At 37.4% G+C, this 20,833-nt stretch overlaps 1 protein-coding gene across 1 annotated transcript in view; it reads right to left on the bottom strand.

The window, feature by feature from the left end:
* Positions 1-19: 19 nt before the first annotated feature.
* The window catches only part of CWC27 (CWC27 spliceosome associated cyclophilin), a 239,792-nt gene continuing 218,978 nt past the window's right edge, over positions 20-20,833 (bottom strand). The window contains exon 15 of the mRNA XM_059916470.1: positions 20-4,519. Coding sequence (XP_059772453.1) covers positions 4,357-4,519 — 163 coding nt within the window. The 3' untranslated portion in view covers positions 20-4,356. The remainder of the gene's footprint in view (positions 4,520-20,833) is intronic.

The following is a 20,833-nucleotide window of genomic DNA, read 5'->3' as shown; positions in this document are numbered from 1 at the left end:
ATACATGATGCCCTTCATTTCAAATATATTGTTATTAAAACAATTGAATAATAAAGCTCCAACTAGATTAGTCAGAAAATAAATGGGAAAGTCACTTAAGAGTTTTCTGCTCTCAAAATTATCCTGATTATTAAAAAGTTCTGAACTGCAGCAATGATTATCATTTCTGGCATCATGGAATGAGAAAATAACAATTTTCTAAAAGAGAAAGAACACCTTCCTTTTGACTGGTGCTGTGCAGAAAGCCTCCCGAAGATGTTGTTGCTGATCAAGTAACATGAATTAATATCATGATCTAAACTTAAAGGAATAATCCCCAGCAGATGTGGAAGAGAGAGACCAGATTCCTGTCTGCATTTCACTTAGAAGCCAGTCTTCCCTCCAGGTAGGATTCTCCATCCCTAACCCAAAATATCTTCCAAAAAAATATAAATGATGGATTTGTACATTATCACTTACAGAGAATAATTCAAATAACGATAATTACATTTCCTTCCTTTCTCCCCCCTCTTTTTTTTTTCTGTGAGATTTGGACTAAACTGAGGCAAAAAGATGAGCAGAGGGAAAAATAAATGTGAGCCAAGTGACTTTGGAAAACTCCCTCAACAGAGAATCTAAAGGTACAGACTAGTCATAAAAAGCATAGGGTGCAGATGTTGCTACAATTTAGAACTTCACCAAATTGTCTGAAGTAATCACATAAAAGAGAAATACTCTTGAAGGTTATCATCTTGGAAAAAGGTTAAAAACCTTTGTGAGTTCTTTAGTGCCAGTGCAAGAGTTACTACATAAGCTTTTAGCTAGCAATGAAACAGAATGGGAAAAATAACCAGTTGTATCCTGGAGCTACCTTTGGTGGCTTGAAATCAGCCATGGTGAGAGTATTTACACCACAGAAGTCAGCAAATGATGCAAATCAGGGCTTTTCTTGCTTTCTGTTTTTTTAGGGAGCCAATTTAGCTGTGCACCACTGAAAACTCTGCACAGGGATTAGCACGACCCTTAGCATCTGTGACAAAGATGTTCGAGTATATATAGCTTTGTCAAGGAAGATTTGGGGGAATAGATGAGTATTCTTTCTACAAGCAGGGGACTTCTAATACCCATCTTAGTAAGATTTGGTGTTTTATTTCTCTAGGAATTCAGATTTCATCGAATCCTTATTAGAAAGGATTTCTCTAAAATATGGCTCCTGTTTCACCTCTCTTCATTAAAAGCTAAAAGGAAGGAGATAAAATATATGTGCGAAAGGAAAACCTCCTGGTTTCCAGTAAGCAGAAGTGGTACCCCATGATAAACTGTATAGAGTCACTGGAAAGGAGTCAAAGCCATAGAGAAACCAGACCTGCTTTTTTTTTTTTTTTTTTTGTGAATGACGGTGTTAAAGAATGTAACCCCTCTTAACTTCTCTACACCCCGTACATACAAATTGCTTATACTGATACAACCCTCAATGGTAACTCACTTCACACATCCATTTTCTTTCTTGTTATCGCCAAGATTAAACAGCATGTTGGGGCAATATTCTGCATTTATCTAACCTTTTCCATTCAGGCCACAGTGATACAACAGCACAGGTTTATGTACCTCACACGTCAGATCCTATCAAGAGACTTGGTAGTGACAGTTTGATAAGGACACCATAGCTTATTGAACTTGTTCTAAAAACAACAGCAGCAAACCACTCATCTCCTCACACTTTTTAATGACCTTTTTCTATGGTGTCCCCATTTTTAGATGCAGCAGATGCATTACTGACTGCGTGGCCACAGAGCATACAGAGAGCTGAGGGCATGTGATAATGTGTGTTTTGATATTATACCATTAAAAATTCTAGAGCGCTCTGCATTTCTTCAATTACCTATTGAGAAAGGAGAGGTCTAGAGTTAATTTTAACTTTCACCTCGCTGACAGCTTCAACCAAAGTGAAAAAATGGCTTGTCAGAAAATGAGAAAAAAAAATTGCCAGGAGTTGCTTTTCTCTCTGTTCTCCACAATGCCCAGCATCACCACAGATAACAAAGGAGAAGGCTACCGGACTTCACTGTTTCAGGATAACATCCCTAGGGCAAGTACATAGAGAAAAATAAATCCAAATAAATATAAAATTAGAATGAACTATACAGGCTAATTTTCTTACATGTTTTCTCTTTTTTTGGTCTTTGAACTCATTTTATTTCTTTTTTGCAATTCACATGGCCCAAAAACGTTCCTGTGACATTTCCAAAGATTTTACTATAAGCACATTTAATACTATGTATGACAGATAATTTAACCACGTTAAGCTTTTAAAAAATTGTTATTGCTATTATTCAGTTAAATTCAAAATGACTTTTATTATCATGGTGGAATTCTGGTAAGATGCTAATCTCTGTAGAATTTCACATCTTTCTGCTCCTTGCAGTTTAAAGCAGGATGAGGAGCATTCAGCCAACCTGTTTTCATTTTGTCATTCAGTTATCTTTTTAAACCTGTAAATACTAGTCTTCTGGTTGTGCCCTAGAGGCCTGTGGTTCCCTCTGTTTTAGGGATAAAACCACACTGTTTTAGGTGGACACAGTCTTGGAGGAATGGTAGAGAAACCTATGGGGTACTTCAATACAAATAGATCTAGTGGTAATACTTTTCGTAACACCAACAGAGACTTTGTGAGTTTAGAAAACAACATTTTGCTTTGTGAACATCTGTAATACAATTGATATGGCAGCGGTGAGGGAAAGATAGGGCACATTTCCAAACACTGGCTTATTTTTTGGTGGCTTAGCATCTGTTCCCCAGAACACCTTTATCATATCCCTCTCTTCCTCTTTGGAACTTTCTCCTACTTCTGAAGCAAAAAAGAAAGGGGGTGTCCTTCTATCTTCTCACCTCAGGTTCTAGATATGATCATAAAGAACAAATTATGAAATATTTCAGGCATACCAAAATGTAAAGAGAATAATATAATGAGGCTTGACTACCCAACATCTATCTTAAGAAATAAAACAATTACAAACACAAGTGAAGTCCCCTGTGTATTCCTTCTGCCTCCTCAGAGGTAACCACTAGTTTTTATGTTTTTATACTTTTGCTACATGTATACATCCATAAACAATATACAATGGTGAGTTGTGTGTTTTAAATTTTTATATAGGAGGTTGCCTATTCCTCACATTATTTTTAAGATAAACTAATACATACAACTCTGGTTTATTAATCTTCACCGCTTACAAAGTATTCCATAGCATGGATGTATAATAACTTATTTATCCACTCTTTGGTTGATGCTTCAACGTATATTTAGTACAGATCCCCTTGAGCAATGTGTGAGAATTTCTTTAGGCAACAGACCTAGGATTAGAAATTTTGGATCACTGGATATGAACATTTTTAACTTCACTAGATATTGCCAGTCTCCAAAGATTGGATCACCAGCAGTGAAGCCAGCAGTCTGTTCAACAAGCCCTCTATGATCAAAGTTTCAGATTCATTAGTCTGGTGAGGTTTTACTAGGTAACTGGAAGTTAACCTGTGGTATAATCTTGGCATTCAGATTCTAGAAAACACTGACTAAATAGTACAGATAGATAATATATAGTAAATAACCAGCATGACTGATTGTCATAAAAGGCTAAATTCTTAATGAGTTCTATTGCCAGGATGGGACCTCTGCATGTGCTCCTGCCGTTGCTGTGCTGAGAAGGGCAGAGGAGGGAGCAGGTAGCCTGGGGTCAGGCCAGGGTGTGCAATAATTGGCTGACATTACTTAGCGTTATTGTCTTGACTGCATCAGTTAAACCCAGGCATTGGCCTAGACGCAGGCGTGAACATTCACTTAGGGGTTCCTTAAGATTTAAGGCTATTGAGTCTTACTGATTGGGCTATTTTTAGATATTTATATGCAAAACAAACCCATCAATCTTTATATTACATAATTTAAAAATCATATTTCAAAGTTAGTGCTGCGGTAACAGAATGCCAAAGAGGTTTCCCTTAAATATTCTTTCTGTAAAGATGTCTTATAAAAAATCTTGAAAAGGAAGCCTTCACATATTTTAGGGTAAAAAGATACAAACAGATTTGTACATTCTGCAAATGGTTAACATGTAAACTAGAAGGAAAGTGACTTTATTTCAGGTTTAGCAATATAAAAGCTCAACTAGGGGAAAAAAAACATGTACCAGTAACCAAAAGCATTTGCTTACATCATTCCACAATTTACATAACAAGATGATAATTGTTTTTCAAAACCAGACAACAAGTTCAAAAATGCTTCTTTTCACACCCTTAAGTGATGCTGTTGGGAACAATGGCTGTTTCAAGGCCATTTATCGCAGGCACATTTCCAGCTAGTTCTGGTTTATCATTACTCTCATTTTATCTTCTTTCTTTTTTCTCTCTCATCAGCTTTTTGCTTTCTTCCCTTCTTCTTTTATTCACTGGATTCCGAGGATCATAGATTTCAAACGTGTCTGAATCTTGCATGCTTGCATCTTTCACTTTTCTGCTTTTATCCTCAAACTGAAGTACATGCGACATCCTAAAATGGGAGAGAGATGGTTCACTGATTTTTGCATGAGAACTGAAAGTAGAAATTCTACACTACACTTGTTTTGGCATGATGAACCAAAAGGGTACAAAACACCAAGATGGGTTTATTGTTTACTGGTGCTTATACCACATGGAAGCCAACTTCTCAGAAAACACTTAAATTTGAAAAACATGTCTGGAGTTTGTTTTGTTGGTTTGTATTTCTAGTAGTGAGTCTCTTTGCTTCAGACTTCACTCGAGGTTTCTTTCCTGATGGGAGGTTAAAAGTGTCCTACCCAGAAGTCTTCCTTCAACTAAACTCAGAGAACATTCTTCCAGCTTCCTTTAAAGAGCACACTCAGCCAGGTTGCAGAGCAAAACTCCCGACATTAAACCAGCCCTATCTGGTTTTGTTTTGTTTTGTTTTCAGTAGTTAAACGGGTCAAGTAGGGAATGTGTTCAGAAAATTCCTGTTCAAATGCTGTTATGAATCCCTTTTCTGGGGAATTGCTGAGTTTAAAAAATTTTTTGTACAAAAAGAAACTGAGCTTTTGGCACGGCTCCATGGACTAATTTCCTCCTCCTACTGTTGATTACAGCAAATCTAACCACCCTGCTTTCCTACTTTATCAAATGCTTACTGGTCTTAAGGTCTCAACATGTGCTTGAATCCTAAGTGGTTGTAAGCTGGCTATGCTTAGCAGCAGAGAAATATGTAAGTGATTAGCTCTGCCCCCCATTAGGAGGTGCCGGGAATAAATAGGGAGGTCCCAAAACCAGATTCTAGGGCAGGTGAATGAATTTGGAAAGAGGAAACGTTCAGTTTTTATATATAAATAAAACTACTAAGGCTTTCCCCACTAAATATTTAAGCAGTTTTAAAAACAGGCGCACCCAACACTTTATCACAGCAGATGGGGGTAAACCACCTGAAAGGTTAACACTCCCCACATGTCAGTTGTAACTTGCAGATGAAACCCACATATTACAGTGATTTCTGTTTCCCTGTAGGAGCAGAGATTGGGCAGTAGGTACTAGCAGAGATTCCCCTACCCTTTCTTCCTGCAGTACCACAAATGCGGAGGGAAGTTTACTTTTGTTAAAAATTCCCATGGATATACTTAGATTTTGAAGAATCCTAAAAAGATTTTGTGAGGGAAATGAAATGTTACAATATTAATGATACTACAATTGCACAGAGTTCAGTAGGGTTGACGGTTCACCAGGTTGACAAGTTTTATCTTACCACCTCTTCCTTCCCAGAAACCTCATTAGAATGCAATGAGTATGAGTGATATTATTATGTGGATGAACTAGAGTCTACTTTTATTTACTGAGGTAAAGCACATTTGCCTTTCTATACTTTATTATTAATAATATATTATTTGCATCAGATTTCATAACATGCAATATCACACATGAGAACTGCTGACTTTTTATACTTCCATGGATTTAACCTTGGAAACAACCTCATTTAGAAAGTGCAACATAGGATTATTGCTTATTTAGATGGAGTACTCAGAGTCTGATTTTCTTGTGCTTTCAATTTTCTACACTGTTTGAGTATTAGCGTCTGAGAATAAAACAATCCTCAACTCCTAGCAAAAGGATAATTATTCTCCAGCCATGGTAGCAAGTGACCACTATAACCAGACTGAATCAATCAAACAGGATTTAATCAATTAATGGTGACTTGCCTAGGCTAAAATGATCAGTAATAACTCACTTCAGTAAATACACCTCTGAAAGCCACATAATCAGTGACAGCCTCATGCTTTTGAAAGTTGGCCAATCAGTGGCAGACCCACGCCATTGACATGCTTCTGAAAGCCAGCCAATCACCAGCAGTCTCTCCTGAATAGTGGTGCTTCTGAGGCTGATATTAACCCCTAAACAATCCCCAACCCCAAAACTCTACATAAGGTTTGCAACCTGCTTTGCTCAGAGAGACTGTGTCTAAAAGCAAGCTCTTTCTTATTTAAGTAATAAATTGAGCTTTTTTTTTTTTTTTTCAGGTACTGAGAGGTGGTCTTTTTCTTTGATACTGCTTACAATCTATGCAGCATTCCCTAGAGTGAGCTCTTCAGAATTTGTAAGTATATTACCACTGATGAGGACTAAGTTTAGAAGTGTGGCCGGACTGTCCTGTTAAAGGTCCTTATCACACGTCATGGGGAGCCCAGACTCCTACACTGTATTTCGGTAAGTGCGCAGCAGCTTTCCAAATGATTTGTGCTGATGCCTAACCCCAAACCAGAAAATAGCTGGAATCATATTCCCTTTAAAACAATTTTATTCAATACTCCTATACTGATATACAAATACAAATACCACTGTATTAGTTAACTTATTAATAGTTTTCCATATACACATTCTTCTATTTTAAAAATTATCCCTTTCTCTGCCCCAAAAGACAGACGGGTCTTTTGTTATAATCATTTCTAGTAGGGACTGTCCATGTTTCAAAAATGACTTTACCAGAATTTGTCAAATAAAACCATAAAAAGGCAACTTCCTCCTTTCTATGCCATGAGAGGATCTTACAACTACTAGATTTAGTTGGCTTTGGTATAAGAAATGAAATCTAGACATGTGAACAACAGCACAAAGTCCACAAAAAGAAACAGATTTTCCTACAAATCTGAAAAAACAGAAAGCTGTAAAGTAGCTGTCTTTTTCAACTGTTTGTTTCATACACCACTGCACTAAACAAGTCCAACATTTTGATTAATAACAAACCTAAACCCAGAGGAAAGAAGGGGCTATCAGCTTACAAATTACTTCAGCTTTAATATCATAATGCTTAGCATGGCTGGTTACTCAGCATAATATTTAATCTTTAATTGAAATAAAAACATAATCAAAATGCTTCACCCATTTATCTTTCAACATGCTTCGGTCACTTCATTTTAAAAAGCAAAACAAAACAGTTATTATGATTTTCAGCATAATAAACTCCTGACCTGTGTGCCTCCATAAATCACAGACTGCATGAATTGAAAGCATGCCCACATTTTACAGTCTCCTGTGAGAATACACATGCAGACTTATTATACAGACTTAATTCAAGTACATAAGGTCTGGTAGTTTACAACCTTGTATGTACCAATAACTCAATACTATCCACTCTGTGACTGGTCATAGAATTGGCCCAACAAGAGCAGTGAAGCTTTTGGAATTACACACTGATCATTTACATATGAAAATTTTAGAACTTGTTCATTTGAAGGCAAAGACAGAAGTTTAGTTCTGATTAATAACAATTTTTCATAAGATCAGATTCTCAAGTAAGAACATTGACTTTAGTGGTTATAGAAATATGGAGGCTTACCATTTTCATAGAGGCTGTGTATGACCAGGCCGCTCAAGATGGCGGTTCTCTTGCTCTCTGTACATCCCCTGCTCAACCAGTCCCTACTTCACCTACTCACATGACTTATCTTCCCTCTTAATCACAGAGCCTTAACGGTAACTGCCTACGTGTTTGCCCCCTGTCCCAGGTGGTTATCGCTCTAATGCTTAGACCAGAACCACTCCACCAAGCTAGGTTATCAAAGGGAAACATCTGCCCCACTGACAATTGTTAACCTGAGGGGCTGAGAGGGACATGCTCCTCTGCTGGTTTCCCTGGTAACTGATGAGCCAACCTGACATCAATTCCCCCTATAAATGGTAACCTCCTTCTCCCCTGCAGTAGCGAAGATTGCTGCTGCATCCTGCCTGCCGTCTGCTATAGGTGGGGTGTCGCTCCAGGACATTTTGCTTCTGACTTGTAAGATTCCCTATCCAATACACCTTGGATGTCTCTTTCACTGTTTCCAGGCTCTTTCTTTGGTCTCACGGTTGGGCAACTACAAGGCTTGCAGACCTGAGGGGTACAGCCCCCAAACAAGTAAGTTTATTCTTTTTCTTTTTTGTATGAGGCTGTGTGGAATTATAAACAAAAGTAAACAAGAGTCTTCGAAAAGGACCTGGACCTTGACTAATTTGACATCCATTTTTAAAAACTCTCATTCAATTGTAAAATAGATTAAGATATGACAGCAGTTAATATTAACTGGGAAAGCAAGAGAGGTACTAATTCTCAGACATACAGTAAGTAGTGCAATATAGAATTCCAATATTAATAACTCATTTCAGACTGAAATGCATTTAAATTATTTATGCTTATGTAATATAAACAGCTATCTTTTTCATCAGAAATTCTATAAACCACTCTTTCCCATTTTCAAGTCTCCCTAATATAGGAACTTACCACCCTACCCTTAGATTGTTGTAGGTGTCTTAACTGTTTTATGTCTGTACTATTTCTCCTTCTTCCAACCTCCAAAGGTTCTAAAATAATCTTTCTTAATACATCTCCTTTTAGCATCCCTTTGACCAGAAACTATTGGCTATTGTATTCCACTGAAATAGCTGAGCCTGACCCTTAAAACCCTCAAACGACTGGATCTTCCCATCTCACCAACTTAATTTTGTTTTTTCATCAACTCTCACCATTTTGTAATTGCCTGTTCACTTAATTGTGAACATCAGTTATTTGAGACAGTTTGAGTCTTGTTCACAGTTGAGCTCTCAGTGCTCAGAATGATGATTGGTGCTGGGAATCAAAGCCTTTAAATCCTCTGTATTGGCCAGGACCTCTGGCTGGAACTAGCTGGTTTGCTAACCTAACAGTTAACCTTCTTTTGTGGGCAGGGACTGTCTTTTATTTCTATGATAAACTTTTAAAATGTCTAACAGGTTCTGCAGAACGTCTTGAGCTCTTCACAGGTCCACCTTTTCATGACCTCTCATAGCTCAGCACACACTGATTGCTGCTTTTCCACTGCTCTCATATCAGTGATGGCTAGTTTTTATTCCCTGTAGACTCTGGTGGGAGCATGCCTTATGTTCTTTCCCATTTCCTATGGTACCTAATGTAGAACTAGATAGGATTTCTTTTAAAGCAATATTTCTCAAAGTCTAATCCCAGAGCCCAGCAACAAACGCAGGATGCACATTACAATCACTTGGGTAGCTTTTAAAACTATCAACACCAGGCCTCCACCTCTAGAGGTACTGACTTAATTGTCCCAGGATGGGGCTCTAGCATCAGTAATCTAAAGTTTTTTCCTGGTGATCTAAAAATACAGCCAAAGTTAGGACCACAGCATTAAAGTTTAAGAGTCTTTAGGCTTTCAGATTGAGTTCATCAGCCATTTGTTTTGGCCCCTTCAGAGATGAAGAACAGCTGGTTCCTAATGACAAACTACTCACATACTTAAAGAAGCTTAAGTGGCTTCTGAGCCTGTTTTAACTGAATAATCTCAAGTGTATTATCCATTTCTTAAATATAGTCTGAGGAAAAGGCAAGGAGCTAACTGAATTATTCATTCAACAAATATTGGAGCCTTTTTATGTGTGAGACCCAGTGTCAGACAACAGGGAAATAAAACCAAATAGGACCCAGGCCCTGCTCTCCTAAAGTGAAAAATCTGTTAGGGGAGATTAACACACAGGCAGCAGAACAAATGTACATTTTGGAAATGCCTGCAAAATGGGAGGGCACAATAAGAAGAGCATCCTCCGACATAGCAGTCTATGAAGAGCTGTCACATGTCTGGTATTGTCTTCACAATAACTACATGGGGTAGGTGGGAAATATGTTATTCACCTCCATTTCACAGGCAACCTGAGAGATTCATGGTCAAGAAACTTGTAGCTGGTAAGTAGTTGACCAGGTACTTGACTGAATGTCTTCAGAGGTAACAAACTTTCATCTTGTGAAGATGTATTTAACTTCAGGAATAAATCAAAAGTTAATTCAGTGCTAAGTCTAGTGAACAGGATAAAAAAAAAATCAGATCGGGCAGTGCTTATTTTGGAATACAGCATTTTGAAAAGGCAACTATAAAGAGACAAGAATGATAATCTGTGTGGCTCCCAGGCTGGCCTATAATGCAATTAGAAAAGAAGTTCCAAAAATGTCTTGAGCCACGCGGGAGCCTCTTTGGGAAAAGACACCTCTCTACTAGGTGAACACTTGCTTTAAAAAAAAGGCAATTAATTTTCACTGTAAATTTTTATCCCTTTATTGCCTTTAATCATTGCTCCCTGGAATTAGTCCCAATTTCTCCCTATACCTCCTAAAATGAGGGTGCTAAGTAGGGACACACCATTCAGCTGGAGGTCCAAGAGGAGCAGAGCCAAAGGGCCCGGCACTCTAAGGGTGGGTGTCTGGCAGTCTCTTCGCAGGCGTCAAATTACTAAGGACTGCCTTTATGACTGATGATGATATCCAGGTATTTTCTGTTACATATATATTTTTCAAAAATTCAGATTTAGCCATGAAAACTGTCCTGTTTTGAATCCTTCAGTGGTTCCCTGTTGTCTAAACAATGAAACCCAAATTTCTTACGTAGCCTCTATGACTTGGCTTTTGTTCCTCTCTCTAAGCTCCTATGTCATCTTCACATCTTATGCTCTAGACATCCTGAATTACTTGCAGTTTCCTGTATAGAACGTGCTCTTTCCTGCCTCCTTGCTGCCTCTGTATGGTGATATACTTCTCTCCCTGCTTCAGTTGAGGTGTCATCCCCTCCGGGAACCAGTCCCTGAATCCTCTCCTGGCCTGTCCTGCTCTTTTTCCAGGAGGGTTAAGGTCCTCTTCTGTACATGTCTTAGTTTAGCCTCCCTCACTAGACTGCAGATGGCTCTGTTTCATTGGCCTTTGTAACAGCACCAGTCACCAAGCCTTGACAAGAAGAATGCCCTCAATAAATGCTGAATGAACACATGTTTCTGGGTAGCCAGTAACTTCTAAAAACCTGGTTTTGTTCACCTTTCTCCTTGAGTATCAATAGATAATTCCAAATTATTTAGTAATTTCAGTTGACCCTTGAACAACATGGGTTTGCAATGCGCAGGTCCACTTACATGCGGAGTTTTTCAGCAGTAAACACTCTAACACTATATGATCTGTGGTTGGTTGATTTTGCAGATGTGGAACTGCTTCTATGGAGGAGCCAGGTACACAGAGGGCCAACTATAAATTATAAGCGGATTTTCAACTGCACAGAGGGTGGGTGCCTTAAACCCTCACGTTGTTCAAGTGTCAACTGGATGCTTATAAGCCTTTCAGTTTTCCAGATAAGTAACTCTTCTTTCAAACTCTACAATACTAGAGAAAAGGCTAATAGTCTAAGACCTAAAACAACATATTTCCACCACCATTAAGTTTATGCTATAAAACTCCAACAGATCTTTCTCAAATGAGCCAGTTAAACTGCCTAATGATTGGTATTTGTCTTCTGTACTCAGCCTTAGAGGTGTAAGGTAGGGAAAAAAATGCATATATTGTCCTCAGACAGCCTTCCTCTACTTGGGTTGAAAGGCCCTGCCTTTCTTTGTGAAACTTTGTCACCTACATAATTTGTCTTTAGTGTTGACAGCTTCTCATTTCTCTGTTCAGTTAGAATTCTTAAGAAACCCAACTAAATAACCCCTGATTATTACTTAAGTTATCGTTCTTAAGGGACTATGGATAGAAACTTAAATGATCTAGTTTATAAGTTTTCTTTTTTGTTTTCTTTTGGTGGGAGAGGGCTTGAAAGGAGACTTGTATTTGAAAAGCAAAAACAGGCTTTTTTTAAAAGAAATTTCAGTGAGACAAAATAATTTTTAAGTTTAACCTACATTTGATCCTTTGAAAAAACCACACCCTGCTCTGTATCAGAGATGGGCCACCGCATACTTCTGTCCATGTCACTTCTCTGGAATGCCCTACGACCTCCTTCCCACTGGTTTATGTCCCCTGAGCTTCCAAAGCCCAATTTAACTGCCATTTCCTCCTAAAAATCTGACTGCCTTGGGCCTCAGGACCTACTTTTGCCTTTGAATTTCTCTAACGCCTTTTATGGAAGCTTTTGTGGATTGAAGTCAGAAGACCTGGGTTTGAGTTAAAATTCAGTCATTCAGTGTTTCTGTAGGAAAGTCACATTGCTCTTCAGGTCTCTGTTTCCTCATCTGTGAAGAGGGTATGGTAATAAGCACCATATTTACATAGTTAGAACGAGGTTCAAACATCATGCCTACAATTGTGGTCCAAACACTTACCATTTTAACTTATTTTGTATTTTGTGTGTATGGGTGTTAATATAAAGTGAGCTTGTATATATTTATCATTTTTATACTATTCTATTAAACTTCATACCCTTTTTCAAAGTGTTTTCATGTACATTATCATAAAAAACTTATTTGATCTCACTTAACTGTAGGTTTATATGTATATTTATAATATGTCCTGTCTACACGACGCCGTAAGCCATTGGAAGGGCAGAAGCTACTTATAGATTGAAAGAATTATAGAAATCTTATTTTTATAACTTTCATAGCATGATTAACATACATTCACTGTCTTTGTATGTTTTTTCTTTGTGCAAAGTAAAGCAATCCTTAGAGGCAAAAAGAAAAAACAAACAAAAAAATTACCTGTAACTCCATAGCTTATCAATAACTACTGTAAACATACAGGCACATCGCTTCCTACACTTTGTTCTATGCATGTCTAAATATGTATATATACTTATAGTAAGTCCCCTACATATGAACCTTCAAGTTGCAAACTTTCCAAGATGCGAACGTGCATTCGCCTGTCCAGTCATGTAAGTTAGTTCACGTGTCTGGCGTACATTATCACGTGTGTGCATCCTCTACAAGTGGTTGTGCTTTTGTGTACTTTACTGTACAGTACTGTATAGAGTACAGTAGTACGGTATCTTTATTTCAAGCCCAGGATGTCCGGAAGCAAGCATAAAAGCAGCTGTGATGTAGCTGATACTGTTAAGAAGCGCCAAGCAATAACGATGGAAACAAAAGTGAAAATAATTGAGAAAGTGGAGCGAGGCGAAAAGATGGTAGACGTCGCTCGTTCTTATAATGAGGAGCTTACTAATGAAGACCTGATGGAATTGGAGGCCCAGAGAGAGGACTAAGAGAGATAAGAGGAAGAAGAAGTAACTGAAGAACCGAAGAGATTCATGACACAGGAAATGGCAAGGGGATTTTCTTTATTTGAGGAGGCACTGTTAGTTTTTTGAGGCACAGGACCCGAACATAGAACAGTACACGAAGGTGGCAGCAGCTGTTCAAAATGCAATGCAGTGCTACCATGTCATCTATGATGAGGAAAAACACAATTACTACCCAGACATCACTGGATCATTTTTTCAAGAGGGTAGATAGAATTGAATCCAGCAAGGAACCACAACCTGTGCCATTAATGTCAGGTGTGAGTGAAATTGCAGCTTGCCCTCCTTCTCCTATTGCTGACGATCCTTCAAGCTCTACCATCTCCTACCTCCTCTCCCTCCTCCAGTCAGTAACTCTTCTTGGCTCTTCACTTGATGCCAGCCCCTGTATGCCAGCTGTTGTACTGTACTACTGTACTTTTCAAGGTACTGTACTGTGAGATTAAAAATGTTTTATTTTTTGTGTTTGTTTTTTATGTATTATTTGTGCAAAAAGTATGATAAACCTATTACAATACAGTACTATATAGCCGATTGTGTTAGTTGGGTACCTAGGCTAACTTTGTTGGACTTACAAACAAATTGGATTTACGAATGTGCTCTCAGAACTTGTTGGTATGTCGGGGAACTTACTATATATTTGAATGGGTCATAATGCATATATTTTACAATTTGCTTTTCATACCGAACTACACCACAAACATCTTTTTAATAACTATACTTTTATATCATTGTATTCATTGCCTAATATTTGGTCCTACAGATAATTTAAAATCCACCCTATATTAGAATTCTTACTCTTGTTCAAATTTCTACCTTTGCAAACATTACTGCAAATAATATCTATGTGAAAAATATTTGGATTTTCTTATTTGTAGTAAATGTTTCTGGGGGGGGGGGCTGGTTCAACATTCTTTCTTTTAGTAGATTGGTCTTTTCCTTTAAGAAATGACCCTTCCCCACTGTCAGCCCTTGTGGTTGGGACCCCCTCGTCCTTGTCTGAGGAAGGGAACACATGGTATAGGCCTGTGCAGACTAACCAGTGATTAGATCAGGGAATGGGCATTTGAATCCGGCGAGGTCAAACAGAACTGGCTCAGGACTTTTTCTGGAACTATGGGGTTGGCCATAATGGAAACATAAGCCCAGAGCTTCTGGAGGCCACCTCCTGGGTGGGAAGCCTGCCTATGGAATGAGAGGAAAATGGAGCCAGAAGACAGAGATTCCTGACATTGGCTGAACTCTGACCCAGCTGTGCCCTAGCTTCAGTTCTGAAGCTTCCCATGCTGATAAACCCCCATTTTTAGTTGAAGACATTTCTGTCATTTGTAATAATCTTTACTAACGCTTAGGATAAATTCCTATAAGTAGAATTCTTAGGTCAAAGATTTGTACACTTTTAAGGCACTTGATATATATGATCTACCTTCCCTTCAAAAAGGATATACCAATTCATTCATCAGCAGAGTGCCTTATTTTGTTTTGATTAATAAACTGATTTTTGTTTTCATTCCCCACCCCCCCCGTAATGTTTTTGGCTATTTGTATTTCTTTTGCGACATGTATATTTGTGTCCTTTGCCCATTAAAAAAAAAAAAAAAAGGCATACTCATCTTCTCCTAATGGATTTGGGAGAATTAATATATTAAGAATATAAATCCTTATTTATCACATAAACTACAAATAGACTTTGTAGTTCGTCATTTGTTTTTTGAGTTTCACCTCCTTTCTTCCTTCTATCTATCCCTCCTTTTCCCTTCCTTCTTTGCTTCCATACAGGAACTTAACAGTTTTTTATACAGTGCTAGTGAGTAGTGTCTTCCTTTAAGTCTGTCTTTAGAGTCATACTTAAGAAGTCCTTCCTCACATTATGACCATGTAAATATCCACCTATATTTTCTTCTAGCACTTTTACAGTTCTTTTTTCACTTGTTAATCTTTTATCAATTTAGAATTTTCTTTTAGTATTTGGGTAAGATAAAATTGTAATTTCTTTTCCCCAAATAGTTACTTAGTTGTCCCAATTTCATTTCTTCAATAATCTACCCTGTACTGTTTCCCACTGCTTCAATTAACATAGTTTTGGCATCTTACTGAGAAAGATCATTACCTTCTTACTCTTGGAAAAAACATTTCTCAAAATTTATTTTACTTTTATTTTTAGAAGAGGTTTACATTTACAGAAACACTGACCAGATAGTACAGTTCCCTTATACACCTAAACCAATTTTCCCTATTACTGTCTTACATTAATATGGTACATTTCTTATACTTAATGAACACTGATATCTTATTAAGTAAAGTTTATTTAGATTTCCCTAGTATTATGGACTAAATTACATTCCCCCCAAATTCATATGTTGAAGCCCTAACTCCCAGTGTGACTGTATATGGAGATAGGGCCTTTAAAGGAGGTAATTAAAATTAAATAAGGTCATAAGGGTAGGGCCTTAATCCAAGAGAACTGATGTCCTTAAAAGAAGAGGAAGAGACACTAGGAGCACATACAGAGAAAAGGCCATGTGAGGAAACGGTAAGAAGGCAGCTGTTTTGTTGATTTCAACAGAAATCACCCTGCTGTCATTTAGATCTTGGACTTCCAGAACTGTGAGAAAATATTTTTGTTGTTTAAGCCACCCAGTCTGTGGTATTTTGTTATGGCAGCCCTAGGATACTAATATGCTTAACTTTTACCTGACATCCTTTTTTCTGTTCTAGGATCCCATTCAGGATACCACATTAGATTTAGTTGTCATGTCTCCTTAAGCTATTCTTGGCCGTGGCAATTTCTCAGAATTTCCTTGTTTTTGATCACTTTGACAGTATTTTTTTAAATTGAATTATAGTTGATTTACAATGTTGTATTACTTTCATGTGTATAGCAAAGTGATTCAGTTATACATATATACATCTATTCTTTTTCAGATTTTTTTCCCATATAGGTTATTGCAAAATATTGAATATAGTTCCCTGTGCTATACCGTAGGTCCTTGTTGGTTACATATTTTATATATAGTATATATATGTCAATCCCAAACTCCTAATTTATGCCCCCCCCCCCACCTTTTCCCCTTTGGTAACCATAAGTTTGTTTTCTATGTCTGTGGGTCTATTTCTGTTTTGTAAATAAGTTCATTTGTATCATTCATTGGAAAAAGAATTCCACATATAAGTGATATGATATGGTATGTCTCTTTTGCTGTCTGGCTTACTTCACTTAGTATGATAAGCGCCAGGTCCCTCCATGTTGCTGCAAATGGCTTTATTTCATTCTTTTTTATGGCTGAGTAATATTACATTGTGTATATATACCACATCTTCTTTATCCATTCTTCTGTCAATGGACATTTAGGTTGCTTCCATGTTTTGGCTATTGTAAATAGTGCTGCAGTGAACATTGGGGTGCATGCATCTTTTCGAATTATAGTTTTCTCTGGATCTGTGCCTAGGAGTGGGATTGCAGGATCATATGTAGCTCTATTTTTAGTTTTTTAAGGAACCTCCATACTGTTCTCCATACTGGCTGTACCGATTTACATTCCCATCAACAGTGTAGGAGGGTTCCTTTTTCTCCATATCCTCTCCAGCATTTGTTATTTTAATGATGGCCATTCTAACTGGTGTGAGGTGGTACCTCACTGTAGTTCTGATTTGCATTTCTGTAATAATTAGTGATGTTGAGCATCTTTTCATTTGCCTTTTGGCCATCTGTATGTCTTGTTTGGCGAAATGTCTATTTAGATCTTTTCTCTATTTTTTGATTGGGTTGTTTGACATTAGATATATGAGCTGTTTATATATTTTGGAAATTAAGCCCTTGTGGGTCACATCGTTTGCAAATACTTTCTCCCATTCCATAGGCTGTGTTTTCATTTTTTTTTTTTTGTATTTTTGAATTTCATTTATTTTTCTATACAGCAGGCTCTTATTAGTCATCAATTTTATACACATCAGTGTATACATGTCAAACCCAATCTCCCAATTCATCAACCCCCCCACCCCCCCCGCCACTTTCCCCCCTTGGTGTCCATACGTTTGTTCTCTACATCTGTGTCTCAATTTCTGCCCTGCAAACTGGTTCATCTGTACCATTTTTCTAGGTTCCACATATATGCGTTAATATACGGTATTTGTTTTTCTCCTTCTGACTTACTTCACTCTGTATGACAGACTCTAACTCCATCCACGTCTCAACAAATGACCCAATTTCGTTCCTTTTTATGGCTGACTAATATTCCATTGCATATATGTACCACATTTTCTTTATCCATTCATCTGTCAATGGGCATCTAGGTTGCTTCCATGACCTGGCTATTGTAAATAGTGCTGCAGTGAACATAGGGGTGCATGTGTCTTTTTGAATTATGGTTTTCTCTGGGTATATGCCCAGCAGTGGGATTGCTGGGTCATATGGTAATTCTATTTTTAGTTTTTTAAGGAACCACCGTACTGTTCTCCATAGTGGCTGTATCAATTTACATTCCCACCAACAGTGCAAGAGGGTTCCCTTTTCTCCACACCCTCTCCAGCATTTGTTTTTTGTAGATTTTCTGATGATGCCCATTCTAACTGGTGTGAGGTGATACCTCATTGTAGTTTTGTTTTGCATTTCTCTAATAATTAGTGATGTTGAGCAGCTTTTCATGTGCTTCTCGGCCATCTGTATGTCTTCTTTGGAGAAATGTCTATTTAGGTCTTCTGCCCACTTTTTGATTGGGTTGTTTGCTTTTTTAATATTGAGCTGCATAAGCTGTTTATATATTTTGGAGATTAATCCTTTGTCCTTTGATTCGTTTGCAAATATTTTCTCCCATTCTGAGGGTTGTCTTTTCATCTTATTTATGGTTTCCTTTGCTGTTGAAAAGCTTTTAGGTTTCATTAGGTCCCTTTTGTTTATTTTTGTTTTTATTTCCATTACTCTAGGAGGTGGCTCAAAAAAGATCTTGCTGTGATTTATGTCAAAGAGTGTTCTTCCTGTGTTTTCCTCTAAGAGTTTTATAGTGTCCAGTCTTACATTTAGGTCTCTAATCCATTTTGAGTTTATTTTTGTGTATGGTGTTAGGGAGTGTTCTAATTTCATTCTTTTACATGTAGCTGTCCAGTTTTCGCAGCACCACTTATTGAAGAGACTGTCTTTTCTCCATTGTATATCCTTGCCTCCTTTGTCATAGATTAGCTGACCATAGGTGCGTGGGTTTATCTCTGGGCTTTCTATCTTGTTCCACTGATCTATATTTCTGTTTTTGTGCCAGTACCATACTGTCTTGATTACTGTAGCTTTGTACTATAGTCTGAAGTCAGGGAGTCTGATTCCTCCAGCTCCGCTTTTTTCCCTCAAGACTGCTTTGACTATTCGGGGTCTTTTGTGTCTCCATACAAATTTTAAGATTTTTTTGTTCTAGTTCTGTAAAAAAATGCCATTGGTAATTTCATAGGGATTGCATTGAATCTGTAGATTGCTTTGGGTAGTATAGTCATTTTCACAATATTGATTCTTCCAATCCTAGAACATGGTATATCTCTCCATCTGTTGGTATCATCTTTAATTTCTTTCATCAGTGTCTTATAGTTTTCTGCATACAGGGCTTTTGTCTCCCTAGGTAGGTTTATTCCTAGGTATTTTATTCTGTTTGTTGCAGTGGTAAATGGGAGTGTTTCCTTAATTTCTCTTTCAGATTTTTCATCATTAGTGTATAGGAATACAAGAGATTTCTGTGCATTAATTTTGTATCCTGCAACTTTACCAAATTCATTGATTAGCTCTAGTAGTTTTCTGGTGGAATCTTTAGGATTCTCTATGTATAGTATCATGTCATCTGCAAACAGTGACAGTTTTACTTCTTCTTTTCCAATTTGGATTCCTTTTATTTCTTTTTCTTCTCTGATTGCTGTGGCTAGGACTTCCAAAACTATGTTGAATCATAGTGGCGAGAGTGGACATCCTTGTCTTGTTCCTGATCTTAGAGGAAATGCTTTCAGTTTTTCACCATTGAGAATGATGTTTGCTGTGGGTTTGTCGTATATGGCCCTTATTATGTTGAGGTAGGTTCCCTCTATGCCCACTTTCTGGAGAGTTTTTTTTTTTATCATAAATGGGTGTTGAATTTTGTCAAAAGCTTTGTCTGCATCTATTGAGATGATCATATGGTTTTTCTTCTTCAATTTGTTAATATGGTGTATCACATTGATTGATTTGCATATATTGAAGAAGCCTTGCATCCCTGGGATAAATCCCACTTGATCATGGTGTATGATCCTTTTAATGTGTTGTTGGATTCTGTTTGCTAGTAATTTGTTGAGGATTTTTGCATCTATATTCATCAGTGATATTGGTCTGTAATTTTCTCTTTTTGTAGTATCTTTGTCTGGTTTTAGTATCAGGGTGATTGTGGCCTCATAATGAGTTTGGGAATGTTCCTTCCTCTGCAATTTTTGGAAGAGTTTGAGAAGGATGGGTGTTCACCTGTGAAGCCATCTGGTACTGGACTTTTGTTTGTTGGAAGATTTTTAATCACAGTTTCAATTTCAGTGCTTGTGATTGGTCTGTTCATATTTTCTGTTTCCTCCTGGTTCAGTCTTGGAAGGTTATACTTTTCTAAGAACTTGTCCATTTCTTCCAGGTTGTCCATTTTATTGGCATAGAGTTGCTTGTAGTAGTCTCTTAGGATGCTTTGTATTTCTGTGGTGTCTGTTGTAACTTCTCCTTTTTCATTTCTAATTTTATTGATTTGAGTACTCTCCCTCTTGATGAGTCTGGCTAATGGTTTATCAATTTTGTTTATCTTCTCAAAGAACCAGCTTTTAGTCTTATTGATCTTTGCTATTGTTTTCTTTGTTTCTATTTCATTTATTTCTGCTCTGATCTTTATGATTTCTTTCCTTCTGCTAACTTGGGGTTTTGTTTGCTCTTCTTTCTCTAGTTCCTTTAGGTGTAAGGTTAGATTGTTTATTTGAGATTTTTCTTGTTACTTGAGGTAGGCTTGTATAGCTATAAACTTCCCTCTTAGAACTGGTTTTGCTGCATCCCATAGGTTTTGGATCGTGTTGTTTTCATTGCCATTTGTTTCTATGTATTTTTTTATTTCTTTGATTTCTTCAGTGATCTCTTGGTTATTTAGTAACGTATTGTTTAGCCTCCTTGTGTTTATGTTGTTTACGTTTTTCTCTCCATAATTCATTTCTAATCTCATAGCGTTGTGGTCAGAAAAGATGCTTGATATGATTTCAATTTTCTTAAATTTACTGAGGCTTGATTTGTGACCCAAGATGTGATCTATCCTGGAGAATGTTCCGTGCACACTTGAGAAGAAAGT

This window comes from Balaenoptera ricei, chromosome 3, assembly GCF_028023285.1.
Source record: "Balaenoptera ricei isolate mBalRic1 chromosome 3, mBalRic1.hap2, whole genome shotgun sequence".
NCBI lineage: Eukaryota > Metazoa > Chordata > Mammalia > Artiodactyla > Balaenopteridae > Balaenoptera > Balaenoptera ricei.
This window is presented reverse-complemented; position numbering and strand designations above follow the sequence as displayed.